The 22160-nt window shown below is 53.0% G+C and overlaps 1 protein-coding gene across 1 annotated transcript in view; it reads left to right on the top strand.

Annotated features, from left to right (window-relative positions):
* Positions 1–1700: 1700 nt before the first annotated feature.
* ARK2C (arkadia (RNF111) C-terminal like ring finger ubiquitin ligase 2C) overlaps positions 1701–22160 on the top strand; it is a gene marked incomplete at its 3' end in the record, with an annotated part of 106464 nt that continues 86004 nt past the window's right edge. Inside the window, exon 1 of the mRNA XM_081252789.1 lies at positions 1701–1776. Coding sequence (XP_081108915.1) covers positions 1716–1776 — 61 coding nt within the window. The 5' untranslated portion in view covers positions 1701–1715. The remainder of the gene's footprint in view (positions 1777–22160) is intronic.

Consider the following 22160-nt stretch of genomic DNA (forward strand, 5'->3'; position numbering starts at 1 on the left):
CCTCACTTCTCCCATTCTTCATTCTTCAAGTTGCACTTAAAAGTCACTTTTCTGGAGTCAACTCCTACTGCCCTCCCTACCTCCCACCTACTCAGCTAGGTGCTTCTCCTAGCTGTCCCCTTTCCCAGCACCCTATGCTGATACCATCTCTTCCATTTCTGAGGCCCCTCTGGGCTGCAAGCGTTGGGGCCTCAAACACAACACAAGGTGTGTTCACTGAATGGGCCTCCTTTTCCTTATCTCAAAAATGGAGGCAGGTTTGGTTGATTAGATTTTTTCCAGCTCCACATACTGCACTTTTACCATCTAGTTTTCTCAGACTCATTAAATAAAGGAGCCACTGAAGACAAGTCTCGGTGTAGGAAATGTCCTGTCTTTCTGCATGTGGATGCCAAGCAGACTCTGGTCTTGCTGAGGACTGTGAGCCTGGTCTGAGGGTAGTGCTGGGATCTTCACAGCAGGTGGGCTAAGTGTGTAGGAACTAGGTCTTAGCAGTCCACCTGACAACTGGGCTGCGGGGTGAAGGCTCTTTGCTTCTGTCTTGCTTGTACCTGGCAGGCCAGTCACAGGCCACGCGAGACACTGTGGCTGTGCCTCCACGTGTGAATCTGAGGAGCCTCCTAGCCCTGATGTCATATACGTGCCTGTGGGCTGTGGAAGTGGGCGTGTCTGTGCACATGGCTGGTTGTGCCTGTGTCCGAGTGAGGAGAATGGTGGTCGAATGGTTTTCTGGGTGAGCGTGCCTCTATAGAACGTGTGCACACACCTCAGTGTACGAGCGGTTTTCAATTCGGCAAATAAATGTTGTGAGCTTTGTGCTCTGCAGAAGCAACAAAGCGGTGCGAAGGCAAGGAGCCTGGGAGTGCACATATCTGCATTGTGTGTCCTCTCTGTGTGTCTTTGGGAATGCGTTCTTGGCACGTGTTTGGTTAACAAGGCTTTCGGTGTGTGCAGGTCTGTGTGGCAGTGCCTGCGTCCCGTGTGCCGCGCTTGCTCTCTTTCCAGCTCCACTTGTGCCCGCAGTCGGGCTCTGCACGTGGGCCAGCCTCCATGCGCACGTCCCCGAGTGACCCGGGAGCGCTGTGCAAGGACCTCCGGGTCGTGTGCACTTGGAGCGCTCGAGCCTGTCTCTCCTGACGCACGAAGGCACCTTCACATGTCTGGGTGCACGTCGCTCTCGGTGTGTGCACGTTCCGTGTGCACGCCGCCCGTGTCTGTGTGCTGGGCGCTCCACGCGCGCGCGTTCCGGCCTGCGGGCGACCAGAGACCCGCGCGGGGCTCCACGCACCCCGCGGGGCTGACCCCCTTCCCGCGCCCGGCCACGGGCCACCGCGATTGGCCGCCCGCTCCCTCTCAGCCGTCACCCCTCCCTCCCCCCCCCGCCACCCGCGCTCCCGCGGTCCCCGCTGTCCCCCGCGGTTCCGGCGAGGCCGCGCCGCGCTGCGCTCCGCTCCCATTGGCTGCGCGCGCCTTTGTGTGGCGGCAGCTGCGGCCCCAGCGCCTTTGAATGTCGAGAGGGGCCGGGAAGGGAGCCTTTCCATGGGCCATCTGTCTCCCCGCCAGCCGCCGCCCCACCGCCGCCCGCGCCCCGCGCTCCGCCTCCCGCCCCGGCGGCTCCCGCAGCCCCGCCGCCGCCCGCGCCCGCGCCCCGGAGCCGCGCCACAAAGGGCCCGCGCGCAGCCGCCGCCGCCGCCGCCGCCGCGCGAGGAGCCAGGATGGTCCTGGTCCACGTCGGCTATTTCGTGCTTCCAGTGTTTGGCTCTGTGCGAAACAGAGGTATCGCTTTTTCCTTTCGGGGTCCGCTTCGGAGCGTGGATCGCCGCGGGCACCGGGGTGGGGGCGGGCGCCGAGGGCGGCGGAGGGCTCAGGGCACACCCGCGGGGACGCGGGGCGAGCGGTGGCTTCTCCCCTCTCCCTTTTGGGGGGACCCCCAGTGTGGAGGTGGCTGCCCTCGTGGGAGCTTTTGCAGTGAAGTTAGGATTTGGCGATTTGAGTCCCTCCCTCCCTCCCTCCCCAGCCCCACTATTTATTCTTTGCGGCGGACGCGGTTCCCCCAAATCATAGCCCCTTCCCCCAATACCTAGCCCTGTGTGATCGAAGGACGGAGAGAGATACAGGACTGCGTGTGTGCGCGCGCGCGTGTGTCTGTGTGTGTAAGCGTACTTGGCTTCCTGTGATTTTTTTTTGAGGTGTGTGTGTTTCGTGTCATTTTTGTTTGTGTTTCTCCATCATTTGGTCGTTGATACCGATGGCTGGTTAGCTGGGACCTAGCATCTGCATCTCCCATCTGCCCTATGCCATGCCCCAGCCCCCGCATTCTCATGGGCACTTGCACGATTTCCCGTCCCATCTTTTCCTCCCCTTTTAACCCTTTTTGTGTATCGCCCTTGTGCTACCCCTCCCACCCCATGGTCTTTGTATGACAGTTGCATTTATGGGTTCAAGATGCTTGTGTGTCTGTGTGTGTGTGTATGCGAGTGTGTGCAAGTGTGTGCGCGCCTCGGAGAGTCAGACGTGCACTGCTGTGCACCCCTGGGCCGGGCCGGAGCGGGGTGCCGGCCCTTGGCTGTTGCGCTGTGTGTGAGGATGAGGTGGGACGCTGCCCCCAAGCCAGGCCTTTGCCCCGGGCAGGCGTTGACAAAGCAGCAGGCCGGCGCCGGCTTTGTTTTTAACTGTGATATATGGGGTGTGTTTGCACGGTCCCCTGCCCCACATCCCCTTTCCCTTACATTCTGCTACAACAATAGCTTGATTTTCCCCTCTTCTCCTCCCTTCACATTTCTTCCATTTTCTTTTAATCAGAAACTCCCACCTCCCAAAGCAAATCCGAGATGCATTTAGATTCATTATTATTATTTTTTCTTTTTGTACTCTGCCTCTGGACTCACATTTCTCTTCTTGGAAATGTTTCTGCTATCCTCTCCCACTCCACGTCTGCTTAAATCCCTGCTGGCTGAGGCCCTCCCCCACTCCCCCTCCCTCAAGCTCAGAATGATGTCTTCCCTTTGCGGCCAGGGCTGCTCCACCAAGTCAGAGTGGGGGGTGGTGTCGCAAGCCGGCGCTTTAGTGCGCCCCAGGGGCCCGACTGGGCAAGAGAATGAAAGCCCAGCCCTCTTTCTTTCAGCCCAGCTGTCCCCAGACCCAGCCTGTCCCCAGAACCTAAAAGGCAAGGTTGGCCCCCTTAGGCCTGTTTGAACCACAGTTTTTTCGTGTGATGATAGAATGATGACATTCTGCATTTATCAAATCTTTTTTTTTCTTCATTGTGTAGCTCAGTGAATGGTCAACTCGCTGCTGTGTGCGCTGTGACCCTTCTGCCTCCGCATTTAGCTGTATTGTGACACCCCTCTTAACCATCTCCTGTCTCCATCTGAGGAAGGCATTGCTATTTAAGCGGCAGTATCCCCTATCTCAGGCCAGCCTAGCAGTGGGGGGCGGTGGTGGAGTGGGTGTGTGAAGAATAGGAATGGGAGGGGCTGGGTGAGATCTCCCTTGAAATGCCAACCCCTCCCCCAATACACAATTATATCTTATTACTTGGCATTTCCTCTTAAAACGGGTGTGGAACATTACACTAGGCAGAAATTCAAAAATGATTAAGAAGGATGTTGAGCCTGAAAGTATAATTATCCTGATTAAATCATTATCATCCTCATTAATACCACCAATCTCTAAATACCATTGCAGGATGCTGATTCCATGTTTTGAAATTCAAATTGCTCAGCTGCCTTTAAATTTTATTTTTAATACACCCCCACCTCAAAAAAAAAAAAAAAAAACACCCAAGAAAACAAATTCTGCCAGTCAGTCAAAGTTTACTTTCATGGCAAACACGCCCATAGGAAATTCAAGGGCTGAGGGTTAATTGGGCTGTGAGTAAAATTTAGCACAATGTGATAAGAATTCATGACCTTCCGATAGAGGATACTAATGCTTAACTCAACAAGGTCCTAAACCACAATCTTCTTGTAAAATTATTAGATAGCTTGCCAGCTTAAATCTGTTCCTTTTAGTTTCCATTGTAGTAGTATAGGATGTAGGCCATTTCAGAATAGATGTAGAGAAATAACCATTTTTGTATCTCATCTTGTTTAGCCGAGTACATTGCACTGTAAATCCCTGTTAAGTGGATTCCTTTTGCCTTGGCTTGGAGGCTGTAGCACCCCATTTCCCACTTATCTGGGTGGCCAGCAGCTAGCTTCCTGGTAGCACCCAGGCATAAGTGAAGAGATTATATTTAGTCAGAGGCAAAGAATAATAAATATAGATATGACAATTTTTGATGAAATGACAGTTGCTGCTACTCTGAAAATTTGGTGTAGCAAGGTCCTTGACTTAAGGGGGAGCCATAGCCATGGTGTCTTAATTGTTTCATTGTACAATGTCAAGAGCATCTTTGGACATCCGCCCTGGCCCTCAGAGCTGCCCCTTTAACAGCCGGCTCCCTTCTGCCGCCTCGCTGGCCAGACCTGCTTGAAAACTGAAACAAAACAGCAGCAATAAAGAATAAGGCCCCTACTTCAAGGGCCCTTCCAAAATAAAGTCCCAAGTGGCCTCCCCAGATTGCCATTTGGCAATCTGAAAAGAAAGAGAAGAGAAAAAAGAAAAGAAAAGAAAAAGGATCCCCAGCAAAATGGTTTTCCATTAAACAGGGATAGCGTGTTCTGCTGTGCTGAATTACTTCCTGTTCTTATTTTGTGGGTAATTTTTTCTGTATCAAATATCCTTTCGGTTGTGTATCTTTTTCACCTTTTCTTGTACTAAAACTAAAGCATGATCTGTATTTTTTTACATCCCCCAGTTGACAATGTACAGCGCTCGGTTAGAGATGTTACCCTGCTGAAACGTACTGTGCTCGTGTAGCCCGGGCCATCTGCTCATTGTACGCTGCTTTTGTTCTGTTGCCCTTCCGAAGCATGGTGGGCCCAGCCTTTTTTTTTTTTGTATCGTGTGCATGATGACATTGTTACACACAGAATCCACTAATACTAATATACAATCTCTCAATAAAGAACTAGTTTCCTATATTAACCTAGTGTGCTTTTTCTCTTGCTGTTTTCCCATTTATTGTTGTATCCTGCTGTTTAGATTTTCCCCCTTGCTTTTCTATTCCCACCCTCACCCACCCACCCACCACTCCCACCTCCCATTGTAAGATTTGAGTGAATGCCTTCTGGTTTTTTTTTTTTTTAACTTTTGTTTTGTTTTGTTTTGTTTTGTGGTACAGATATGGTGACTTTAATCTCATCTAGTCCATATCTTTCTACGGCAGATGTCTGGGGCAATGCGGGGGTGGGTCAGTTGTCCTGTCACACCAAACTAGCTCTACTGCATAGAAGGAACTCCTATCTTTGGTTACCTGTGTACCCACCCAATAGCCTCCACATTTCATCTCAGTTTCCAAGTTACATGGGCACTCAGTTTATGATGCTGGTGAAGAGGTGGGGCTGTAACACTTAGGTTGAGAAAAGGGATACTGTTCTTAACTAGCAATCTTGTAGCATTTCAGACTCGCCTGAAAAACCCATTTTCAGTTGTGTTTTAACTTTTCTTTTTACTGTTTTATTGATTTACTGTCCTTATAAGTCATGCTGGGGGTGACATGTTACATGCAGTTGAAGCCATGATCTGGAATTTCAAAGTACCCTCTTCTGTGTGCATATTTAAATTGTTGGGACCTGTGGTGTAAGTTTTGCCTTGAGATCCTGCATAAGGAAGATGTTTGAAACAGAAACCAACTCAGACCACTCCCACATTCATCCCAGGGCCAGCAGCCTGACCTGTTACTGTAGGAATAAGAGGGTCTGTGCCCTCTGCAGGCTGTGAGCCATTTAAAGCTGATTACAGCCTAGTTTCCTGACAGCTGCCTCATCTGTGGCCGTAGTGCCCCTCTTGAGAAAGAAAGCCAGATCTCTGCCATTGTCAGAGTGTGTTGGGGGGATCAGGAAGGAAGTCATGACCTTACCCCAAATTGAATTGGAAGAAGAGCCCTTAAAATATGTCTTTTTTCCATAATTATATTTGAGGAGCCAGTGGAGAGGTACTTTTTCCCCAGAGTGGAACCCAAATTCAAGCATTTGTCAATTACACCTAGTCAAGTTCAGCTCAGAACAAGCCTTGACAAATGAGGCGTTTTAGTCACCGCGGAAATTAGTTGATTAAAGAAATTCATGGTTCCTTCAAAGGGTCATCGTTCTGGAGCCGCTCTTCCTTGGGCCAATGTGCTTCCTCCTCGCTCCCGTAGGCTGTCTCCTGGCCCGCCTCTGCCCGCTTCCAGCGTCCCTTTCCCGGGCAGGCGCACCCCTGCCTGACCACAGCGCTTCCTTGCCTTCTTTGTGGCTTGGTGCGGCTCTCCGCTCCCCCCATGGCTGCCCTTTCTGCTCTGGCCCTTTGTTCTCATGCTCTCTCCAGCCCAGAAGGGAAAGCTGAGCTGATTTACTGTGACACATGGACACACATGCAAGTTCCCAGCAGAGGCTCATGCTGTAGTTTTTGTAAGAAGGGATATGCAGGTCTTCAAGGATTTTGTTTCTCCCCCTCCTTCTTCTCCTCTCCTTCTCATTTTATTTTGGTTTTCATGAAATGTTTAATTTTGTTCCTAGTTTGAGAAAGCAAAATAAACCATCTTCCAACCAACCTCAACAATAAGGAAAACTACCCCAACTCAGGTGATGGCCGTCATTTCTGTCCTAGAGAGCAGTAGTTCATTAGATTGCTATTAAGCAACTCTAAGATTTTATTTCTTTAAGTGAATGTTACGTATGTTGGAATTATTTGGTCAATACGTTTTGAGGATGGTTTAGTAACCTAGTAATAACAAAGAAAGTTAGTGGGTTAATGGGAAGTCATGTTTTAGCAGTTTACCAAATGCATACTGTGTTTTCATCCAGATTGTCAGAATAAACATATTTATCTGAAGGAGACTTTTCCTCTGACTGGATGATCCAGTCATGACAAAGCCATTGTACTTTATATCTACTCTCTCTGCCAACAGATGTGTACCTGTTTTAATAAAGTTTAACTCTAAAGGATTTTGGAAAAGCCTTCTGCTCACAGATCCTACACTGAACTTTGTAATAAGATGGGACATAGTTCTTGCTTATGGCTTTTTCTTTTGAATAAGAGAACTTCTTTCCTGAAACTAGCACCAGATAAGGTCCACCTAATTGAGGAGCTTACTTGAATAATAGTTCTCATAAATCAGCAAATACTATTAATCACTCAAGGTTATGGGAAAAGAGCACCAAGAGCCTCCATGCCCTAATATGCTGATAACAGAGACTGGGCCACCTCTCACCTCTCACCTCTCTTCCTTTCGTAGTTTGCTCACTTCCTGCCCTACGCACTATGTCCTTCCCACCTTTAAATAAGCAGCCTGCGGTGTCCATTGGAAACCTTAATGCTTTTCTGGGCTAGGGAAGCAACAGCTCTGTGCTGGATCCAAGTGCAATGTGAAACCCCTTTCCTGGCCAGGAGACACAGGCCCTTGACTCCGACTCAGGGAGTGACTGGATGTCTCAGTCCTAGCTGACCACAGTTGCTCAAATGTGCAAGACACTTGTGCCTTGGCTTCTCTTTGAATCTAAATAGCTCTTTAAAAATTCCTGGCTTAACATAATATGAATGTGAATTAGTTTTTATTAGTATGGTATGGTTTGGCCACAGATGAACCAATATATTTCTAAGAGAATCAGAGGGGAAAGCTTACCTTAGAGAGGCTCAGATTTTCTGGATGATTTAAAAACTAAAAGCAAATATTCAGAACCCCACAGCCGAACCACTTGCAATGCCTGTATTTTCATGTATTCAGTCATTCATTCATTCACTGACTCACTTGTTTGTTCATTTAGTTAATGAGTGTTCATTGAATTCTACTTGGGGCCAAGTGAAGCAGTGTAGGACCTGGGTGCCTGCCCTCCTGAGGCTTATGCTGAGGCTGGAAGATGAATGCTTAGGAAACCAGACGCTGAGATATTCTGTGCCACAGCACCCAAACGGATGGCAAGGACATCCTGACTTGAGGTGGGAAGAGCTTGGAGCAGTCCAGTGGTTGAGTCCTACTCCAGTCTTGACTGGGAAGGGTGAACTTAGGCCACTGCTCTGAGCATCATCTAAACAATGACTATCATTATACCTACCTGATAGGGTGTGTGGTGTGCAGACTTTTCAAAGGCACCTGGCACAGAGCAGGTGCCTCGGGCATGCTAGGTGGCTGCCCCCCTCCCCCACACCTGTAGGAATTTACTGGCCAAGGGATCAAATAAAGTCAGGGATGACTTGCTGAGGAAGTGGGGTTGAGATGTGCCTCAAAGGTTGGTATGTATACAGGAGGAAGAGAAGCGAGAGCTCCAGGTGGGGACCGGAATGGAGTGAGACTTTGGCCAAGGTCAAGTGGCTCTGCTGATTTACCAAGAACAGAGAGTGCTTATTGAGGAGGGGTGTGTGTGTGTGTCTGTGTGTGTGTGTCTCGGGGTATGTGTGCAGACCTGTTGCCTTGCACATCTTCAGGAGGCACTGGGATCATTGTCCTGTCTTTGAGTGGTTCTCCTGAGAGAACAACTCCAGGGGATAAGCAACATGAGGTTGGGAGAATAAGGGAGAAAAGGCTGGAAGGTATTTTGAAGTCAGTTTCTGAAGACCTTTGGAAGCTCCGGCAGAGTTGGACTTGCTCCTTTAGCCACTGGGGGCCGCCTGGGGAGAGTGGTGCTTCAACAACTTCTTATTCTGGCAACTGATGACAGGGAGTGAGCCCAGGGGGCTGAGCCGGGGAGGAGGCCGTGGTGGGCATCCAGGGCTGTTGGAAGCCCAAACCAGGGCTCCGGGGGAGGAGGGCTTGCAAGAGGGGCCTTCCCATAGGAGGAAGTGAGCAGAACTGAGTCAATGGGCAGGGGCTCAGGGGCGGGAGGTCTGGGGGTGCCTGGGAAAATGTAAGACCATGTAGACAAACAGGGAAGATGGGAGGAACAGTCAGTTTGGGGGGTAGGTTAGTTCAGCATGCGGATAAATAGAATTTGAGGTGCAGAAAGTGGCAGAGGGAAGGGGACCACGGCAATGTCCTGCGATTTGAGACTTCTAGGACCCGGATGGAGTAGAAAATTAATTTTGATGATAAAAATGTATCATATTTCCATGACACACCCTCAAAAAACCCTCCCTCCGTGCCTTACTTGGCTATACAGATGCATCTTTATGCAGGTGACACTTTCAGCAACCTCTCTGCCAACACTGACCCCCTCAGGGAGCTGTGCCCCCATATCTCAGTTTGAACAACTTTTATCAAACTTCACCCATCTTGAGAAGAGAGAACCCCAGGGCTGGCAGATGGCAGGATCACTGCCTCCACAGTTTTGCAGAAAAGGTCGACCCTGCCCATGTGAGGAGGATAGCAGAGTCGGGGAGAAAGATGGGGCAGGGGTTTGGCAGCTGGGGACGAGGGCAGGGTGTGAGGGGGGGGCCCGGGCTCCGACTTCAGCATTCGTCCTGTCTGCAGAGTGGATTTTCCCTAACTCAAAGCTCTTTCTCTTCTGTTATCTTATTTCCTCCCCAACACAGCCTGGGAGGAGGTAATTGGGGGCCAGAGGAGGCAACTGAGGCCAAGGGTGGGGAAAGTCCATCCCTGCCCGCCCCCAGCTAGGAAATGGCTGAGCCAGAAGTGGATGCCAGGTGACTAGCCGTCCGGCTGTGGTTCCCTGCACTGCCTCCACGGCCTGTACACTGTTAGGAACCCTCTTGAAACCAAGACAAGCACTGGAAAGGAATCCCTGCTTTTCCTCCATGTCGGGGGGCATCAATTTGTCCGCATTGGGAGAGGCCTCTGTCCAGCTCGCGGACGGCCATGCTGTGAGGCGTCAAGTCCCCAACCTCAAGCTCTTCTCCTGGAAGGGGAGGCTGAGAGCCAGGGAAGGTGCATAGTGGACCAGAGAGACCCCTGGGTAGGAAATGAGCAGGGGCTGGAACCCCGTGGTGAGTCTTTCAGCCTGCAGACTCTGGCTCGGAGGAGGCCTGGCCGGCTTAACTGGGGGACACTCTGCTCTGATTGCCACCTAAATAACCAGGTGTTGCCCTTTGAGGACTTTGGCTCCCAAGTCATGAGCACATTTCCCAAGCTTCCTTAGGTCATTGTAATGCCTTCGCAGATTCTGTCTATGTTATATCATCAAGTAGAAGAATCACATTTTGGAAAGTTTAGAAAATAGACCAAAAGGAAAAAAATCTCTTAGGAGTCCACCTCTCTGTGATCACTTTAGTGAAAGGCCTTCCACATTTTTGTTCATACTCATATATGTCTTTTTTGTAGAGCTGTAAACAGTGATATACACTTCTGCATTCTCCAGTTTTTCTAATTTAACATATCGAAAGCCTTTTCATGTTTTGCTAAGCTGTCTTCACCAGCATCACTTTGAATGGCTTCACCATATTCCACTTGAATGGTGGCTCTGCATTCGGGCTTGGTGGTTCGTGAGGCACCCAATCGCCCTGGGTCACGGGCCACTCCTGCTGGTCTACCTGTGACCTCCCGCAGGCTGCTGTTTGGCCACTGGAGGGTAGGGGGTTAGTGGAATCTGACAGCTTCCAGGACTCTCTGCTCACCGTCAGCCCCTTCCATCAATGGGCCCAAAGAGGGGGAAGGAAGGTCAGGAAAGAGGGTGTGGGGAAGGAAGATTTGGATAAATTCTTCTGAGACCTGGGTTCTGGTCTTTGTTCTGCTACAAACGTCCACTGTGATCTGGAGCAAGTCAGCTTCCTTCATGGGGTCTCAGTTCCCCCATCGGTCAAATGGGGACGATGGGTCCATTGTTTCTGCCTTACAGGACTTGTCACATGAAGTAATACACATGAAAAGAAGTAAGAAGCCAGCCAGAGACAACTACCAATAACGGCCCATTATTCAGGAGGTGGTGCTCAGACAGGCTGTGCAGGACGGTGGGCGCAGCCCTGCTTTGAGGCTGCTCTGCCAGTAACCCCCCCTGTGACATGCTGGCGAGTCTGACTGCTCTGGGTCTGTACCTCCTGTCTGCCAAAGGAGATAATTGCCCCTAATTGCCCCCTTCCTGCTCTAAAAAACTGTGATTTCCTCTTGATGAGAATAACTTACATTTCCATTGTCTTTTGGCCTCTTCACTGGGCAGCAGCCGTGCACGTTGGTGCTCAGTACATAGGCACCTGCCCGTCCACCGGCCGCCTTCGGAGGGACAGGGGGGCAGCAGTGACTCCTGGCGGCTCCGCCACGGCGGTGAGCGCTCCCCCTGGGAGTCCTGAGCCTGGGGTCCCTCCTGCTTTCTGGTGCTGCTGCTCTGTTGGGCCTCTGAGCAAGCACTTCCCTGCGGCATCGTTGCTTCCTCTTGCCATCCTTTCCCTTAAACCTCCCCCTGAGGTGTGCCACTTCGGGGCAGCAGGGGAGTCGGCCCTCCAGGAAGTCACCCACGTGGAAGGGCTCAGCTGCTCCTCCTAGGAGGTGGGGACGCAGTGGGGTGGAGGAGAGGAAGTGGCGGCTGCTGACTCAGCACCAGCCTGCGGGTGGAGAGGGGGTGGAGGAGCTCTCTGAGGCTGGGAGGAAGTGAGAATTCAGCCAACACCTGTCTCAAGGAAGGGCAGGAAGCTTTGGAACAGCTGCTGCTCCTTCTCTGGGGCTGCGAGTGGGAGAGAAGGGGGTGGAGGCCCGCTCAAGGCTCCTCCTCCCCCCGCAGCCTGTTTGCCCGGCTCCAGCGCTCCACCCCGCATCTGCCAGGGCCTCCAGGCCACCCCCTCCCCACTGCTCAGGGGCCCCACCACGCTGCCTGCCCCCAACGCCATCGTGCTGCCGCCTAGAGCACTTACTCTGAGGGTGCTCCTGGGGGAATGCGTCCAGCCGCCCAGCGCTGGGGGCACCGGGCTTCCCTAAGCCAAGGGGTGGCCCTTCCCGCGGGGCCCTCAGTCTCCCTGGCACTCCCTGGAAGGGCAACTGGCCTGGGCAGGCCTACTGCTCGGCCAGCACGGCCCTGCCGACCAGCGCTGAGGGGTCCAGTTCTGGGGACGGTGAGGCGGTGATGGAAATACCTGGATCCATGGGCCGCTTCCCTCCTTCGAGGCTCCCTGAACTGCTGGTCACCCCTGGCCCAGCGGCGTGTGTGCCTCACTTGGTACTGAGGGAGGGAGCCACAAGAGGTAACTGCACAGGACTTCGGCCCTGGCTCAGCTGGTGGTGGCCGAGCCCCTCTCGGACACCAGGGTGGGTAGGCCCAACCTTGGCTTCCCCTTTGGTGGACTCATGTCCCTCGGGGCCTAGGAGGGAGTCAGGCATGAAGAGGTGTTCAGTCAGCTGGTCCACAGGGAAGCTGGGCCTTGGACGCGGCTCCTGCCTGACTGCTTTTGGGCGAGGAGAAACTGAGGCTCCCAGGCAGCGGTGCCAGGAAGCAGGGTGGCCACAGAGCCATAGCCGGAGTTGGAGGGGGAGGGGAAGGGAGGTAGTAAGAGGCCCCGAGAGGGAGCTTGGGCCCTCCGGCACCTGAGGAATCCAGCCTTCTCCCCACTGGGTAGAATGGGGCTGCAGGAGGCGTGAGGGGAAGAGAGGCCACGTGGGCGTAAAGAGAGCAACAGCCATCAGCCCCCACCTGAGCAGGTGAGCTGGGAGTGTGATGATGTAGGCCGAGGAGGAACCCAAGCATGAACCTGGGACGGTGTTTGCCCAGCTCATCCCCATCCCATCCTGAAGGGTCCCCACCAGCCCAAACTTCCCGCAGGAGAGAGGTGGAGGAAAGAAGGAGTGAGAAGTATAGACGGTAGGAGGAGGAAGTTAGAGACGCACTGTCTCTTCACTGAGCCCCACTTCTCAGCAGGAAGCACCCACCTCTTGGGTCCTTACTAAGTCTGTGCCGGTGCCTGCAGAGTCCTGCCTTGTGTTCGCCTCGGTGGGTGGGCCTGGCTTGCCCACCAGACTAGACGGGAGACCGGACAGATGTGCAACAGACAAAGGGCAGAACCCTTGACTTGGGTCAAGAAAAGGGCCTTGCCACACCACAGAATTAACACAGCGTGGTTTTCAGTTTTCTTACTAAATTTGGATAAAAGGAGATTTTTATATTAAACTAAGCAAGGAACTCTTATGCCACCAGTTACAAATTTTGCATGGACTTTTTTTTTTTTTTTTTTTAATTGTGGTACGCGGGTCTCTCACTGTTGTGGCCTCTCCCGTTGCGGAGCACAGGCTCCAGACGCGCAGGCTCAGCGGCCATGCCTCACGGGCCCAGCTGCTCCGTGGCATGTGGGATCTTCCCGGACCGGGACACGAACCTGTGTCCCCTGCATCGGCAGGCGGACTCTCAACCACTGCGCCACCAGGGAAGCCCTGCATGGACTTTTGAGTGAAAACATAGGACTTTAATGACATATTTCAGTCACGCACTCCAGGCCAGTCCATACCCCTACGGCTGGGGGGCTGGGGTCGTTTCACACCCCTCTGACATTTGGGCCCTCCTGGGGAAGAGTGTGAGGGGCGCTCCTGGGTAATCCAAGGCCTTCTCTTTGAAGAAGTGGGAACCCAAGCCTGTCCAGAGGCTGGAGTAGCTAAGCCAGCTCCCAAGGGGCCTGGTCAGGACTGCGACCCAGGCCGCTTGACCCCGAGGGCCAGCGCTCTTCTAGGGTCTTGACTCTAGGCCAGCTGGAGGCGGCCCAAGCTCCAGTAACTCCAGCAGGATGGTCAAGGGGCATTTTGTGGGGGACAGGACTGGGCAAGGCTGAAGACAGCATGGGGTTTAACTGGGCAGAGGGAGAAGGGTGGCATTTCAACATGGTGGCCGATTCACATGTATTCCTAGTCTGCAGAGCCAAGGCCAGGACTGGGAGCCACGGTCTGAGAGGAGAGGGCAGCGGACGAGACAACCCCATGAACTGGCGTGGGAGGAGGGCCTTCCTGTGGGGGGCACTCAGCAGAGGGCTGTCCATGGTACTGTAAGGACTCTTTTTTTTTTTTCTTTTTTTACAGTGATAAAATATACATAGCATAAAATTTGCCATTTTAACCATTTTATAGTGTACACTTCAGTGACATTGAGTACATCCATCATGCTGTGCCACCATTACCACTCTCTACTTTTTCATTACCCCCATCAGAAACTCAGGGCCCCGTTGACCTTGAGGCCTGTTCCCAGGTAGGGCCAAGCTGTGCTTGCTGGGCCCCTTCCAGGATGGTGGGGGAGATTAAGTGGTGGCAAGGAAAGCACAGGTTTTGGCCTCAGGGAGGGTTCAAGCCTGGTCTTGCCACCTACTTTGGGTGACTTGGACCTCTCTGAGCCTCAGTCTCTTCATCAGAAAAAAATGGAGAGAATTGCTATCAATACTAGTGTCATGGGGAGGTGAGGGTGAAAGAGAGTTATGATGCATTTAAAGTACAAGCACACGAACCTCTGGGAAGTGCTTAGCAAAAGATGGTCATTCTCAGCTCCCCACTCACCCCATCCCCTCTGAACACACATCCCTGTTTGTTTGGGCCCGGAACAGTCTAAGGGGTCCAAAGGGAGTGCAAAGGGAACAGACAAGAACTGGCATGTTTCAGCTTCACTGGCTAAGCAGTTACTGAGAATCTACTTTGGGCTGTGAGCAACCGAGGCACAGAGAGCGTCTGGCCCACAGCCTAGCTGGGGAGACCCCCGAGCACCCCTGGAGTCCCTGGAGCGGGGTGGAGAATGCAGATTGGGCTACACTGAGGGCCAGACCGATGGTCATGCTGGCGGGAAAGCGTGGCCCAGCCTGGAGCAGCTCGCCAGGGTTGGTGCCCGGGATGGGAAGTCACTGAGGCCTGGGAAGTCAGGAGGGCCTCCTGGAGAAGGTAGAACTGGAGCTGCTCCCCACGGAGGGAGTGATCTGCAGCTTGCTGCCTGGGGGAGCTATCAGGTCTGCCTGCCCCCTGCCCCTCTCCCACACAGGCCCAGATCTGATCCAAGAGGTGAATGTTCAGAGTCCTGTGGCTGTTACCTTGTCTGATTTTTCTTTTTCTTTTCTGGAGCATCGGGCCTCATTTCATTGTCATCCCACCCACGCTAGTCCCCTTCTTCCCTGCTATCCCCCGGCCCCAGCCATTTCCCCTGTAATCCCCTGCCTCCTCCCACCCCTCTGCCTTGCTGGACTGCCTGAGTGCTCCCATGGGTCAACGTGCCACCCCTTGGGTGGGCCACACGGAGTGGGATGCTGCCTGGGAGGAGCTGAGGGTTTGTGACCTCCTCTGAAGTGGGCAACACTCTCAGGCACTGGTTCTTCTCCCTGCAGAATTGGGTACTATTCTTACCTGCCAGACTGAGTGAGAGTCAAATGAGACGGTGGATAGAAAGCACCCACCATGACACCTGGCACAGAGCATGGGGCTACGCTTATCATTATACGTGGCTACCTGCTGGGTAGTTGCCACGTACAGGATCCCCTGACTGCTCCTAGGAGGCACTTTGAATTTGGTAAGGGGAACAAAGGGTAGGGGAAAAACTTCTCTGAGCCTCAGTGTTCTCATCTGTAAAATTGTGACAATCCTAGTAACCCCTGCAACAGGGTTATAATGAGGCTCAGATTTGATCTCGGATTTGTTCAGTGGACCACGCAGATGTGTACCTTGTGTCGGCATTCGACCAGGTGCCCTGCCAGGCACTGGAGGCATGAGGATAATAACAACAACATCAGCATCAGCAAATGCCCACATAGCACTTGCTCTGTGCCAGGCGCTCTCCTAAGCACTTTAACTGCCCTAGGGGTGTCGTCCCACGGGAAACAGACACTTGAACAATCAAGAAAGTATGGTTCGAGGTACATGCTGTGTGCTCTCTCAGGAGGAGCTCAGGCTGAGCTGAGTCTTAAAAGATGCGTGGGGCTGACCAGGAGGAGAGGCGGGGGCAGGATGTTGCAGGCAGAGCGGCTGCAGGGCACAGGGACTGCCAGGCAGAGGGCGGGCAGAGGGGACGTGGGAGCAGGCTAACGTCCTGTGGGGCAGCTGGGCCCTTGTCACTCCTAATTGTCAACATATCAGTGTTGGCTGCTAATCAGCATTGCTGGTGGCTGATTGGCCTTTGTCAAGAATGAAGTGCACACAGTCTACGCGGAGCTCTGGTATGTCCGGTATGAAATAAGGGCTGAGGGTGAGACCTGGGCGATGCCTTTGAAGGTCTAGGAAACAAGCTGGAATCCTGACAGACCCCCAGAGTAATAATAATGGGGCATTAATAATGATAATAAGAAGAAATGTTATCATGGTCTACTGCTGAGATGGAGAAGTTCAGAGGAGGGGAAGGGGAGGGGAATGTGGCATCTGGGAGACCTGGAAAATGTGGGGATTGAGCTGACCCTTGAAGCAGGGGTCTGGGGCAGCATTTCTCAACACACTGTCTAACCAAATGCTGGGACCTCTTGAGCTGTTAAAAGCTGTTTATGCAAAAGGGTTATGTGTTCCAACAATCTGAAAAAATGCTACACACTATACCCCTGTCTTATGTCTATTAGCTTATTAAAGGCTCTGATAAGTCCTGTAATAAAGAAACCCCTTTTGGTTCTGCTTCAGTAGCATTTCCCCAAACTACCTGAACACAGAACTCTGTGTGTGTGTGTGTGTGTCTCTCTGTGTGTGTGACTCCTAGAAATATGTCTTGAACATGGAGCACAGTTTGGCAAATGCCGGCCTGGGAGCCAGGTCATCTAGCTCAAGACTGGCTAAAAGCAACTCCTTATACTGAGGGGAAATAGAGACTGAGATAAAGGCTGCAAAAGATGGCTCATCAGTAGGTGACTGCTTGTTTCAAAGTACCCACCCCCTCCAGCGCAGTCTTCCTCCCAGGAGTGCCATCCTTACCTATCGAGAGAATTCTCTAAGACCAGAAGGTCGGTGGGGAGCCGGTCACTCACTCCCAGTGCCACCCTTGCAGGCTACTGGGGAAGCTCTGCCAGCAGCCAGGGAGCCGAGGTGGCCCTGGAGGGAGCTCCTGGCCTCTGGAGGGACTTGTACCCCACTCTGCTCAGGACTTCCTCCCACCTTCTTATATTTATGACCTTGCCCAGGTTCCTCGGGTTGGGCTTTCTCCCTATCCACCTGTGAGCCCCTGTTCCCCTGAACCCACAGCTGCGTTTGACACACTGCACACGACCCGTCGTCTAGCACGTGACGTGCACATAATAGTGCACCCGGATGCTCAGCCTGACACATGCCCATCTGTACACAGCCCCCGAGTCATACACATTTACACACTCGCACACAGGCCACACACCTGCGTGACGTCAGCAGTCCACTCATCGACACTCATAAATATCTGTACACACAGAACATTACACAGTCACATGCACAGGTGACAATAGATGCACACAGCCACTTGCTGCTCACACATGTGAGTACACACAGCGACACCGTGATGCCCCCGCACGTTATCTCTGGAGATACAACCTAAATGTCCGCTTCCCCTCCTTTCTACTGCCACGTCTCCTGAACCCCATGAGGTGGACACCATCACTGGATTCACACAATTAATATTCCAACAAGCCTTGAGCCAGGATGACGCCACTGGGCTTACGCATGGCCACGTGCCCCAGCAGAGCCTGTGGCCCCCAGTTGTCACCGTCCTCAGGGCTCCACTGTCTCCATGAGCCCTTGTTGTGGCCTGGGAGGGGCAGTGACCTGTGTGGGTTACTGAGGGGGGCACCCCTGATTTGCCGTGGTCTCTGCCTGGTGATAGATGAGACAAACATCGCCCAGCTCCTTTGGGAGGCTATGTGGCCTGGGGGGCTTTGTGGAGGAGGTGGGCCTAGAGCTGGTGTTGAAGGCTGAGGTCCCTGTCAGTAAGAGGTGAGAAAGGGGAGGGCACCCAGGTGGGAGGCCGCGAGAGGGGCTAGGGGAGGGCTGAGCACGGCTGGTGGCCCCTCAACCCTGAGAACCCTGGCAGTGGTTATGAGGACAGTTTGGGCAGAGGTGGAAGAAGAAGCAGTGGGGCCAGGAAACGGCCAGCAGCCCTGCTCGGCTGGGGTTTCCACCCGCCACCCTGGGTGCTGGTCCTGACACCTGGGAGACTCCTCAGCTGGTGCTCAGCCTCTGCGCGTGTGGCTGGGGGAATTAAACAGACCGTGCAGTATGAATGGCTCTGCCCTGTTTTATAAAGTGTCCTAACAAGCTGGCGAGCCGGGCACACTCAGTCTTATTTACGGCTGCTATTATTTCTCTGACATTGAGATTAATTTGACGACAGCTGATTATAAGCTCTTCTATCATCAGATGGGCCCACTACCTGGGAGGAGAGGAGGGCTGAATTTAATTTGTGAATAGTGTGTGTGGGAGTCTCAGCCGTAAATCACGGAAGGCACCAGCAGCGCTGAGCCCAGAGGCCCGGGAGCCGCCCGATCCGGCCACGTGCTGGAGAGGGATGTCCCGGCAGGTGGGCGGGTCTGTAGACCCATGGAGCCTGGCGGGATGCACACCATCCGTGCTGCGAGAGAGATCTGGGGCATCACCTGGCCAAGGAGCCTTCAAACTCTAGAGTCTACACCAAGTAAGAATCATCTGGAACTTTGTTAAAACACAGATTTTTCCAGCCCTACGGAGTCACCACCTCTGGGGGGGTGGGCTTTTGACTTCCCTAAGTCTGGAGTTTTCTCGGAGGAGACCTGCCTGGTGCAGTCCTGCCTCGGGAGGCCTTGGCCTGTGGACAGGCTAAGTGGCCCCTCCAGTTTCCCCCTGCTCCAGGCGTGGCTTCCCTTCTCTGGGTGTCTGAAGAGAAAGACACAGGAGAAGGGCTGGCAAAAAATAGGCCCTGAGTGGAAAGCTGAGACGTTGGGTCTTGAGCAGAATGGTAGAGTTGGCAAAGGCCGTCTCCTTCCTCCCATGGAGCCCCCAGCACTGTCATGCCTCAACTGTGAGCCCTCCTGCCAGGCAGGAGAGAAGCATCGGCTCATGAACGTCATGCTGGGGCTTACAGGCACCATCTCTCTGTCTTCTTATGTTGATCTTTGGGTTACCTTTTATTAAACCCCATTGAGAGATGAGAAAACCGAGGCAAGGTAAGAGGTGGTTTTAAATTTCATGGCCTAGAAACTGAGGCTGGGGCTTCAGTGCAGCTGGGATACCTGGTCCCTTCTATGACCCGAGGCAGTATTCCTACCCCGGGGGCAGGGCTGCACACACCAGACTTTGCATCCTTCGGCAGACAGTGAATCTACTGGGTGTGTGGGGACAGGGTCCATGAGAACTCGAGGTGTTAAAGAGGTGCCCCCGCTCCTGAGCAGTCTTCCTCTCCGATGGGGGCTACATTCCTTGGGGCCCCTGGGCCCAATGCAACAGATCTTTCTCCACTCGTGGCCTGGCAGACCCTGTCACTGCAGGTCGGTGGGGGACACGGTTGTGGGGCAGGAGGGCCTGACTCACACACATGGCCCCTGACTTGCCTTGATGGAAGTGAGTGGCCCATGGGCAGCGACCTTGCCCCTTGCCTTTCCTTGCATTTCCTCGGCCTGTCCCAGGATGCCAGCCTATGTCCTCTGCCTCCCGGGCCCTGGCCTTTCCTTCCCACCACCGACTCTCCTCTTGGCAGCCTTTGCAGGGCTCTGCTAGGCACTTTTGAGAATCCTTCAGGCCAAGCATCCCTGGTTCCTCCAGGGCCTTTGGTTCCATCCAGATGCTGACTTTGACCAACTCCAGCTGGTCAAAGTCCATAAAATGAGAAGGAAGCCAGTATGGACTCCATCAGATGCCCTCCCTTCGTTGAAAAATCTATGCTTCCATTAATGTAGCCTAAGTTTGCGTCAGATGTTTTGAGTACACGTCGCCCTATTATTGAGCTTAATTCATGCAGACCTGAACTCTTGAATCTGATAACACCTGTTGGGAGACACTTATGTCTTCACCTAGTGGAGTCGGTTTATTGGGTAGGGTTTAGTTTGGCTCTGGTGCCAGAGACTCAAAATAAAGGTGGCTTAAAGGAGGTACCAACTATCTCAATCAGCCTGGAGTTAGTGGTCCTGGGCAGGTGCTGATGTCAGGGACGCAGGCATCTCCTTTCTTCTTGCTCCACCCTCCCTGGGGTATTGCCCTTTTCTGCATGCCCAGGACAGTTCACCCCATGTCCACTTTCTAAGCAGCGGGATGGAGGAAGAAGAGAAAGGGCAGGAAGAGCATGATATATTGCTGCCTGGCACCTCCACTTGTATCCCATTGGCCACAACTTGGTCTACCACACATGGCTGCAAAGGAGGCTGGGAAATGTAGTTTTTATTCTGGAAGGCCATGTGCCCAGCTAAATTTGAGGGTTCTATTACCATAGAAGGAGACAACAGATATTGGGAGACAGCTCATCACCTCTGCCTCAGTTGGTTCTTAGTACCCACAGATGAAGCCTTACATTGATCTTATTTAAAGACTGTCCTATGAGAAAAACCTATGGTCTCACAAGCAAACTCCTTGCCTATGGAAATTAAAAAGAGATTGTCTGTGTCCACTTCTCTCAGTTTAGTGTTGTGGTGGATGGGGCTAACATGCCCGCCATGGCTTCACCTAACAGGCAAGGACCAGACACCAAGGCAGGAAGTGAGAAGCCACTGTCCAGGTTGGTGTCAAACCACTGACCTGTGTTGATAGGATGTGCTCATTCATTTATTTACAAATTCTCCTCATTGTCCTGGTGACTAGGTTGCATTTTCCATCTTGTCCACAAGAATACAGTAGAATGTGTGAGCTAAGAAGGAGATCATAACTGTGAGTGCCCAGCCAGGGGTGTGGTGTACAGACCCTCAACAGAAGCTGTGTGTCCTCAGGCAAGGTATGTAACCTCTTGGAACTTTGTTTTCTCATCTGAGAAATGGGGATGTAATCATGACCCGCCCCTGGTTGTGGGCGAGATTCAGCGAGAGTCCACAGGCAGCACCAGTGCAACGTCTGGAGCAGGAATGGAAGCTGCCACAGCAGCGGGGTGGCCTGGGGGTCAAGAGCATAGGCTCCAGGTCAGGCTGCCGGGAGCGAGTGAGGCTTAGTAGTCTCTGGAGACGTTGTTTTTGTGAGGATTACATGGGGTACGGACAGCGTTAGCACAGCACCTGGCAAGGGGTGGGCACTCCGTGAATGCTAGTTTGCTCCCTGTCCTCTTCCCTGCTGCCATGGGCAAGGGGTGTCACCCCATCCCTCCCCAGATGATGGGTGGAGGCAAGGGGAGGACTCTGAGAATCAGAGCAGAAGTGACCAGCCAAGGAGACACAAGCTGCTGGCAGGCAGAGACCCAGGACTCTGGCCCCTCAGGCCAGGGTTGTGCCCACCGCCCCAGGCTCCTACCTCAGGTCCTCCCTGAGGGAGGGTGAGGGAAAGAAGGTTTGCTTTCCAGAAGGCAGCAACCAGATATGGATATCCCATGTCGAGGGCCCACAGACCTGGGGGCCTGGCTGGACCCTGTCCACCAAGACCCAGCTCTCAGGGTTTTTACTGGAAGTCTGGAAAGGCAGGGCTGGAAGGGACCCCAGAGATATCCACTCCTTCCAACCAGCCCCATTTTGCAAAAACAGATACCCAGAGAGAGGAGGGTACGTGGCCAAGGGCACTCAGCCAGGGTGGAGACCCATGTCCCTCCCCCCGCCCCCCACTCCTGGACCAGGAGGGCAGGGGCCACAAAGCTCCGCGTTTCCCACTTTCTTTCTCTTCTCTTCCTTCCACTCCCAGTTATGAATCATGTCATTTCTTCCCAGTGCATTCCTCCTGTCCAGTCTGTGGGAGGCCAGGGAGGCTCAGGCGTGTTAGCAGAGGCACCTGCAGGGGCCAGGAACGACCTCTTAAGGGAGCAGCTGCGATGTGGAGGGAGCTTCACAGGGTCAGGGATGGGGCTTGGGCTCCGATGCCAGTCCCGAGGCTCACTGGTGTGTGCTGAAGGCAAGAGTGGGCAAATGGGACCCGCTCCCAAGGTTAGAGTGGAGATTAACCCACATAAGTTTGTAGACTATGCGGGGCCATTCAGATGTGAGGTTCTGTTCACTCAGGCTGAAAAGATGAGGTTCTCATACACAAAGCACAGGACGGGAAGGGCTGGTGAGGGAGTGTAGGCATCCCAATCCAACAGTGCTATTGACAATACAGGGTCCACTTATATCTTAGAGGCCAAACAGGAGAAATCTTTACAAGCATCTCAATAATTGGTTACGATGTTTCCAGGGTGTTTGCCTGACGCTTCAGGGTTTCACAGAACACACCACTA

The sequence above is a fragment of the Mesoplodon bidens genome (genome assembly GCF_964165515.1).
Source record: "Mesoplodon bidens genome assembly, chromosome: 13".
NCBI classification, from domain to species: Eukaryota; Metazoa; Chordata; class Mammalia; order Artiodactyla; family Ziphiidae; genus Mesoplodon; species Mesoplodon bidens.